The 9,402-nt window shown below is 56.3% G+C and overlaps 1 protein-coding gene across 3 annotated transcripts in view; it reads left to right on the top strand.

Annotated features, from left to right (window-relative positions):
- The first annotated feature begins 3,320 nt into the window (after nt 1-3,320).
- Nucleotides 3,321-9,402, top strand: part of CASP7 (caspase 7) — a 40,763-nt gene continuing 34,681 nt past the window's right edge. The window contains exons 1-2 of one of the 3 annotated variants that reach the window (XM_008270531.4): nt 3,321-3,418; nt 6,717-6,826. In XM_008270531.4, the coding sequence (XP_008268753.2) occupies nt 6,717-6,826 (110 nt within the window). In that variant the 5' untranslated portion in view covers nt 3,321-3,418. Of the gene's footprint in view, nt 3,419-3,880; nt 4,022-6,263; nt 6,350-6,716; nt 6,827-9,402 lie in introns of those variants that run through there. The other 2 variants (XM_002718715.5, XM_017348572.2) reach the window with 2 other exon arrangements.

Genomic DNA, 9,402 nt, shown 5'->3' with positions numbered 1-9,402 from the left:
TTCAAGTGCCAAATGCTCCACTTCTGACCCAGCTGCCTGTTCATGCGTCTGGGAGAACAGCAAAATACAGCCCGGGTACTGGGCCCCTGCCACCCACGTGGGACAGGTGGGTGGAGTTCCTGTCTCTGACTTTGGGTTGGCCCAGCCCATGCTATTGCAGCCATTGGAGAGTGAACCACCACATGAAGGATTCTCCCTCTCTCTCTTTATCTCTCTCTCATCCACCCACTTTTCTGTCACTCTGCCTTTCAAATAAATTGACTTTTAAAACGGAAATTCTAAAAACTAGAGCAACTGCAGACATCCTTGCAAATAACGCTAACAGTGCTTTGCTCAGGCTGCCCAAACTAGAAACAGCTTAGAGATGTTCTCTCAGGGTTCAAGGTGTCAGCAGAGCTGCCGTCTTCCGGGGCCTCTGTCCGTCTGCACGTGGCCATTTCTCCCTGTGTCTTCACGTCTTCTTTCCCCCATGTGGATCTGTGACCCCAGTCATGGTGGCTTCAGACCCACCCTGACAACTTCACATCACCTCTTCAAAGGCCTGTCCCAAATCCAGTGGCCCTGAGGTACTGCAAGGTCAACAGATCAACGTACGAATTGGGGGGAACCCAGTTACGCCAGTACAAACATAACATAGCAGACATTCCTGGTCAGTGCCCCCTAGAGCTGGAGTCAGCAGGGCTGAGGAAGGTCCCCCCACCTCACTCCCCTCCCCAGTGCCTCCCCAGGGCTCAAACCCAAAACGTGTTGAAGAGAGCACAGGTATGGCTCCCTAGATGGCAGAAAAGTCACTGTGGCCCTGCACCCATGGAATGTTCTGGCAATTTGTCCTCTAGAACGTTCTGGGGAAAAGTTCTAGGTGCTAGAACAGCTGTTCATAGGGAGGTGTCTCAGCAGAGGCACGGTGTGACAAAAGCACCTGAGAGGGGTAACTAGGGGTGCTGCTGGCTAGTGGGTGCTCTGGCCACAGGATACGCGCAGTTCTGAGAGGCCCACCCCTCTGCAGGAGCACACAGGAAACCCCGGAAGGAGAAAGCAGAACACTTGCCATCCTGCATGGTCTCTCTAGCGCCCCCTACTACTGACTAAATCTGACATCAGGCCACAGCCATTTAAAGGGTCCAGCTCCGTTTTCACAGAACAAGACTTAGAAGGTAAACTTGGAGTTGAGAAGTGATTGATTGACAGCAGGTACACTCCGAAGTCCTCTTTTCAGGAAAGAAAAGGATTCAGCCTTCAGCCCGAGCTTCCCACTCTTGCTACCTGGCAGGAGCCAGAGTTTGGGTCTGGGAGTGTGGGTGTTGAGACTGGCGTTTCTGTTCAGCTTGAGACACTCTCAGGGGAGTCCTGTGTAAGCTCCTGGTCTGGCCAGAACTAACAGGTAGAGTTGGAGAAGCAATCCCTGGTGACAGCCATCAGGGGACCAGAGGACAGGGCTGGAGACAAGGACCAGAAGGACCCATGAGCCAGTCCTGGGGAAAGCCTCCAAAGGGGGGGTGTCTTAGTCTGTTTCCTGTCACTATCACAAAATACCTGAGACTGGTAACCGCCAAGTGTCTTTCCGCGCACAGATCTGGAGGCTGAGAAAGCCAAATGCCTGGTGCTGGTGAGGGCCTTGTGCTGCTTCAGCTCATGGCAGAAGGCAGAGGGGCAAGCAGGCAGGTGCAAGAGAGGCGAACCCTGACGGGCCGCATTGCTTCATCACAACCTGCTCTTGCCATAACTCGTCCAGTCCTGCGACAGCAAGAATTCGCCCCTTCATTATGCCACTAATCCTCATGCCAAGGCAGAACCCTGTGACCACAAGCACTCCTGAAGGCTTCTCCACTTCTCAGCACGATTACCTTAGAGAGCAAAACGCAACAGGAATTTTGGTGTGGACAAAGCACATTCAAACCATCACAGCAAGACTGAGAGATTTTTTTTTTCTGGAGCAAGAGGGAAGGCTTATTGCTAGAACCTTGTGATGACAGAAAGGACACACAAAATAATTTCATGGTGCAAATGTAGACACAGTCACCAGAGACTATCATTCGGATCCGAAGTGTCAGCACACTTAGGACAGAGAGCAAAGTTCAAAAACGGTTTCTTTCCTTTCCCCATTTGCATGATTTTATTTGCTGATACTATAATCCCTTCCCAGAGCCATCCGTTAGTAGTTACTCATTCAAGTTCATGATAAAGAACTGAAAATGAAAGTTTCCCTTCAAACTGTCTCCCCATCTGAGCCGACGACAAAGCCCTCTGTGCCAACTCATTGTGGTTTGCTTGGTATCATTTATGATGCAGCCTTCTTGTGGATGGAAAACTCACCATTTTCCCTATGAACTTGATCTTGGTTCTGCTGGTAGTAAGATGGTGGTGGGGGCAACTTCTCTGAGCCTTGGATTCTTTTTCCTATAAAATGAGTACAAATTCATGGTCAAGACCTCTTCTATCTCCACAGTTCACTGTTTCAGGAATAACACAGAACTCTAGATTTACAAATCAGAGAGTGGCTTATTTGCATTACTAATGGAGTTCTTCATTTCAATTGAGTCTTTTGAAAAGCAAATTATTCCATTGGGGCGCTGTGGCTTAGTGAGCTAATCCTCCGCCTGCAATGCAGGCATCCATATGGGCCCCAGTTCTAGTCCTGGCCGCTCCACTTCTGATCCAGCTCTCTGCTGTGGCCTGGGAAGGCAGTGAAAGATGGCCCAAGTGCTTGGGCCCCTGAACCTGCGTGGGAGACCTGGAAGAAGCTCCTGGCTCCTGGCTTCAAATCGGCCCAGCTCTTGCCATTGTGGCCATTTGGGGAGAGAACCAGCGGATGGAAGATCTCTCTCTCTCTTTCTCTCTCTCTGTAACTCTGCCTTTCAAATAAATAAATAAATAAATCTTAAAAGAAAAAAAAAAGGCGAATTATCCTAGTGTGTAACACGGCTTACTTTCTCCCAGCATTTCAGGAGAGCGGGTATTAAATCAAGAGTAGTGTGTCCACACTGCCAGCCCTATAACCTGAAGTCAGAGTTTTTAGGGAAGGTCAGCGATTCCAACTGTTCCCTCAAACTTGCTCCCAGTCAGTCTGCAAAGCGAGCCAGCAGATGACGCCGCGCCCGCCGGAGGTTGCAGGCTTTGTCGGTTCTGGAAGCAAGGCTCTACGGCCTGAATAAAACTGCCATTTCTTCTCGGACGCGGAGCCCTCGGTGTGGGAGTGGGCAGAGACGCCGGAGGCCCCGTAGTGTAGGGCTGCGGCGGGGCGGCGGGGCGATCCCGGGCCCAAAGCGCGCGCTCTCCCCCTCGGCCGCAGAGCCAGTGCCCGACACCTGGGGGCGCTCGCGGACCGTGTCTGGAGGAGTCTGACGCAACCTTAGGATGGGCCGCCCGTGAACTTGGCTGCAGAGAGGGCCGAGTTAGCGTCCCACGCCCACGCGCGGAGGTACAGACGGCCCGGGGGAGGCCAGGAGAGCTCCGCGGGCCCCAAGGCTGGCCCGAGGGGGCTTGGGGGGGGGTAACGCTGCAGACGCAGGCACAGAGCCCCCAGCCCCTGCCCCCAGGGGAGCGAACTGTGCCCAGTGGGTAGGGGCCCTGGGGAAGAGCCTGCTGGCCGTGGGAGTGGGTGGGTCCCCGAGTTGGTGGGGCCACCGCGGCCCAAGTCTAGACGGAGGACAGAACACAGGGCGACTTGACCAGCGCCCCTGTGCGAAGCCTGCGGGGCGCGCCGCTGGGTGGCCACCCCCGCAGACCCTGCTCCCCCGGGGCGGGGGTCCCTTCCAGCTCCGCGGACTTCGCCTCGCGCGCCGTCGGGACACCGCGCGCGCGGCCAACTTTGCGGGTCGGAGGGCGACTTTGCCGAGGGCTCTCGGGCGGGGATGCGCGGGGCGGTGCCGGCCGCCTGACTCGCCCCGTCCCGGGCCGGGGGCGGTGCCCGCAGCCCGGCCGGCTCCTCCCCGCCCCACAGCGCTAGGACTTTTGCTTTCGCTTTCTCTACTGCGGACCCGGACCCACGCCGCGGAGGGAGCGACGGAGCCGCGTGGGCACGGTAATTCGGACCGCGGCGCGCGCCTTTCCCGCGTTCCGCCATGCGCTTCCCGCCGCCTTCCCCGCCCTCCTTCCGTGCCGGGGCGGCGGCGTCCAGGGAGCCGGCTCGGGCGGGCAGAGCGGCCCCGACGGCTGGCGCTGGACCGGTCGCTGGCTCGGATTTAGACGGGAAGGAGGGCGCCTATCTGGCCCAGCCCCTGGCCAGACGGGCGGGGCTCCGGCGGCTGGGCGCCCTTGGCCGTCTGTGCAGCCGGGGTCCCGGGCGCACGGTTACTGCGCGGGGGATGGCGGTGATGGCAGGTGCAGCGGCGGCCCCATCGAGGCCGTGTCCGCTGGAGCCAGGGCCGTAGTTGTCGGGGACTCGTTGCTGCGGGGCTCTTGGAGGTACCTGGAGGTACCAGGGCGGGCGACATTGGTCGCGTGGACTTGCAGGCTCCAGGTGGCCCTCACCTGGGGTTGAGCTTGCTGGCTTTATGGAGCAGTGAGACTGTAGGAGCGCCGGGTGAGGTCTTTCCTTTAACCTTGAACTCCTGGCCCTGGCCTTTGTTTCCTCTTTCGAGGCTGGCCAGCCTGACCCTCGACCTCCGCGTGGAAATCCCCTGTGTGCCATCCCGGTGGCCTTGGGCAGCTCGCAAGGCAGCGGCACAGCCCCCATTGTCCCGACTGCGTAGATGGCTCCGTGGGGAACCCCCCCCCCCGTGTTTGCCCCCGCCCCCAGGTGCAGGAGATGAGAGGCCCAGGTCATCAGGACCACTCCTGAGCTCTTGAGAATTGTCTATCTTCCTGTGGGAGATTGGGGCACACTGTGTGATGTCACTTTTCAGGGGAAGCAGCTGCCCTGGGGCGGGGGGGTGGGGGGCAAGTTAAGACAATGGCTGGGAAGTGATGTTCTGCCCAGCTCGGTTGTCCCGGCTCGTGGACCGCTGTGAAGCAGGCTTAGGAATGATCACTGAAGAAAGTTTGTTTTTTCCAGTCTCCATAAAAGCTGCTTATAACATGGATGTATAAAAATCCCCAGGGAGGGAGACAGCGAGTAATCCCGCCCCTGTCTCCTCCGTCTCCCTGCACCCTGGCCACAAAACAGGCAAGGCTCAAAACCACCTGTGGCATGGGCTGGGTTTTCCTGATGGACTTGGTAAAACGCTGCCTTGTTCATTTTGATAATAGTTGTGTCTTGTTGCTTTCAATGTTCGCTGAAAAGCAACGAAGTCCACAGGAAGGAGAGAGACCCCGACTGCTGAGTGTTTTCCGCCTGCCTGACGCTCACTCATCACCTCTGTGAACAGGGCTGTCCCGTGTTTGAGAAGCACCTGGGGTCCTACTGGAGAAATCTGCCCCCTAACCAGAAGCTGCTCTGGGGCCTTGGCTGGGAGGCTGGCAAGGTGTGGAGAAGCAGCCTGAGCGTGAGACTGCTCACGGTCATGGTACACGTCCAGCCGTGGGCTCTCCCTCCCTTCAGCTCTCTCCCCCTTGGCCCAGCTCAGCCTGTGGTTAGCTGGAAGCTACAGTCGTGCCGTTTGGGGTTCAGGCCACAAGACCATGGCTTTGCCTCCTTGGACGCCTAACTCTGAGCCAGAGGCCTCCTCCTCCTCCCACTTCCCCCAGTTCTCTAGAATGTTGTAGAAAATCGCCACCTTCCTAGTGTCCAGCCTGGTGACAACAACCCTGGACGGGCCCTGACACGATTCAGGGCTGTGCCTCACGGGTGCAGTCAGAGACAGAGACCGGTAGAAACTGGAGTCTAGAGAGCTCCCACCCCCCTGTTGCGGAGAGGTGGTCCCTGAGCCCCTCGATGGAAAGAAACGGAACCTGGTTTAGCACAAAGGATCCTGGTGCTGGCTCTGCGTCAGACCAGGGGCATCCGTTAGCTCCTCCCAGCCCTGCACTCCATATTTCTTTAATAAGCGCCTTCTGTGTGCCGGGGCCTCTGCCATGATGAACTTGCGTTGCCCCTTGGCGCCTGAGAATTAGAATGCAAATACAGCAGCAACCACAGGGGCCGTGTAGGGAGCGCGGATGGGGTAGAGGGCCGGGTGGTTAAGTATTTTTGGCTTTGGGGAGCATGATTACTCAAGCGTTCGCATCAGGGGAGAAGAACCGTAGACATCTACCCATCAGGCTGTAGCCATAGTTTGCTGACTCCTGTCAGATCGGGGAACGCTTAAAGTCCAGGGAGAATGGCCTTGAAGATAGTGGGGCTATCTGGAAGATTCAAGTTCATCAATACCTGTTAACCATAGGGCCGTGCACAGTCATCGGGAAGACAGAGAGAACTTAAAGGCCCTGGTCACTGCTTCCCCGGGCTGGGTTTGAGCTCGGCCAGGCAGAGGTGAGCAAGTGAGGAGGGGTTGGGTTGGGAATTTAGAGGGAGACACTGGTTGTAACAAAACATGGCAGACTTCCCATAGCTTACCACTTAAACTGGACCACGGGTGCCGGGTTAGGAGCTCCCCAAGGGCCAGGACTTGGTTTCTGCACTGCCTTATGTCCGGGCTCTGACGTGATGCTGGGGGCCGGTTGGCACTGGTGTATTTAAATGTGGTGATGGTGCAGCGCCCCTGGCGCCAGCTGTACAAGACAGCTCACCCCTAGCTTGGGTGAAAGCAGTGTCGCCCGGACAAGTGTCATGTGGAAATGTCACTCAGCCAGCGATGCCACTGAATGTCAGCTTTCCGGTTTGCTTCTCCTCCTCCCAGATGGCGGATGATCAGGCCCATGCTGGGGAGCTGGGAGCCGGGGACTCCGCGAGTGCAGACGCGGTGGACGCTAAGCCAGACCGGTCGTCGTTTGTACCAGCACTCTTCAGGTGGGTTTGCTTCCTGCCAGGGGCAACCGGGGACCCTGAGTCACTGCAGCCACCCACCCGTGGGGAAGGGGCCGGTCAGGGCAGGGGCTCTGTGCTGTGTGGGCAGCAGGCATAGGGTTTTGCTGGCTGCATGCGAGCACACTGGGCTTCTCGTGCCCTCCCTCTTCTCTCTGAGGTTGGCCCAGGAATGGGGAGCCACGCTGCAGGGCTCTGGCCCGGCCGCAGTGGGTGTGGGTGGCAGTTCCCAGGTGTGTGGGGCTGTTCTCCCCAGAGGTGATTTGCAGGGAGCTTCAGAGCAGGGCCTGGGCTGCTGCTGCTGCTGCCTGTCGGGACCAGGCTTGACTAAAGGCGGACTCTGGGAGCCAAGGGCAGGTTTTAGGTTGACTCATTCCCACCTGTGAGTCGGCCGAGGATCTCCAGTGATGGAGGCAGGGTGCATTCCATTTGAAGTAGGGCTGTGAGGACGTGGCGGCATCCCATAACTCCCCTTAACCTTGATCACGCGTGGGCAGTGAGTGGAACCTCCTGACGATGCAGGAGCCGTCTAGGGTCCGAAGCATCAGACTTCTTTGTGCCGTGGTCCCCTCCCTTATCTGTGGTTTTGCCTCCTGCCATCTCAGTTACTCGAAGTCAACCACAGTGCAAAAATACTAAATGGAAAATTCCAGAAATTAACAATCCGTGAGTTTTAAATTTCTCACTGCACTTAGTAGCATGGCGGAATCTCGTGCCATCGGCTCTGTCCTGCCTGGGATGTGAATTCTCCCTTTGTTCACGTGTCCACGCTGTATACACTACCTGCCCGCTGTGGTCTGAGCATTTTACTGTCGGACCCAGGGAGTTTGGTCCCAAAGGCTTAGGTTAGTGATACAAGAAGGTGGACGCATCATCCGGTTGTGGTGTTCATCGGGGGGCCTTTGGGAGGTGATGGGGTTGTTAGGATGGAGCTCCGTGATTACAGGCTGGTGGATTTACAAGAGGCTGCATCGACAGAGACAGATGCATGCTCCCTGCCTCTTGCCTTGTGATGCTTTGTGCTGGCTCAGGACTGTGCCTGCAAGGAGCCCACCACCAGGTGAGGCCCCCAGACCTTGCACCTGCAGAACTGTCAGCCAGAGTAAAGCTCTTCTCTTTGTCAGGTTAGCCTGCCTCGGGTGTTTGGTTATAACAAGCCTACTGATACATGGCCCATTTGTCACCTAGCAGCCATCCCAGCTCTCAGATCCATTGTCAGGTGTCATGGGCCTTGTGTTCAAGGACCCCTTGTCTTCACAATGGCCCCAGAGTGCCAGGGTGGCGATGGTGGCAATTCAGATAGGCCGAAGAGAAGCCACAACACGCACCCTTTAAGTGAAAAGGCAGAATGCTCCACTTAGGAAAGACAGACGCGCCCGCGCTGAGGGTGCTGGGAGCTACAGAAAGAAGGGAGTCTTCCATCCGTGAAATTGTGAAGATGTGAAGGAAGCTCGTGCGAGTTTTGCCGTCGCACCATACAATGCAGAAGTCATGGCTGCAGGGCGGGCTAAGTGCTTTGACGCCGTGGGGAAGGCATTGTAACGTGATAGGGTTTGGTTTCCTCACTGGTTTCCCTGCGTGCACATCCCCTGGGGACTGCAGTGTTTCCTAACCAAGTCCCACACGACAGAGACAGACAGCGAGGGGCCGTGGGAGGAGGAGTGCTCCCAGCAGTGCTCCAGGTGGGAGGAGCCCCTTGGGCCGTATCATCCCAGGTAGGACTTAGAAAAGCGGAAGACTCCAACAACCAAAATTCCACTGGGTTCCATTTAGGGTCTTGAGCCACTTAGGGCCAAGAATATCGAGTGAAATGACCAGAAAATACGTTTCAACTCCTGGAACTTTCTAGTACCACGAGCTCAGCTGGGCCAGGCCAATCCACTGCCCAGGAAAAGCCCCTGGGAGCCATGGTCTTGACGATTCTCGGCCTACACAGCCCAGGACCTGGGCGGTAAAACTCTGCCTCCCTTGTGGGTCTGAAGGTGGCACAATTTCCAGGAATCAAGCTGCGATCGGGTGCCAGAGGGTGTCGTGTTTCATTTCTCCCGGCCCTTGTTGAGTACCCGGGTTGAGCCAAGTCATCCCTAAGTAAAAGAGAAACAGAAACTGTTGGAGAGAGATTTCCTAAGTCAGGAAAAGAGTTTTTCATGCTTTCCAGAAACTGGGAAAATGAATGGTGTGATATGAACACTGACACTGACAAATCATTTCTTTAAATGTTTTCTGTGGACTCTAAGTCCATCGTGATTTTATAACCACCTTTAAAAAAAAAAAAAAAGAAAGCAACTGCAAAAAGCACATGAGGTGCTGGCATTTGGCACAGCCACTAAGACATCAAGGGAGTGGCCCACGTCCCAGGGAGGAGTCCCTGGGTTCCGGATCCAGGTGCTGTCCAGAGACAGGTTCCGGCTTAACACACACCCTGGGAGGCAGCAGGTCGTAGCTCAACTAGTTGGATCCCTGCCACTCACATGGGAGCCTGGATTGAGTTCCCAACTCCTGGTCATTTGGGCCCCCTCCCCCCATCTCAAATGAAAAATAATTTAAAAGAAAATACACAA

The sequence above is a fragment of the Oryctolagus cuniculus genome, chromosome 15 (assembly GCF_964237555.1).
Source record: "Oryctolagus cuniculus chromosome 15, mOryCun1.1, whole genome shotgun sequence".
Lineage (NCBI taxonomy): Eukaryota > Metazoa > Chordata > Mammalia > Lagomorpha > Leporidae > Oryctolagus > Oryctolagus cuniculus.
This window is presented reverse-complemented; position numbering and strand designations above follow the sequence as displayed.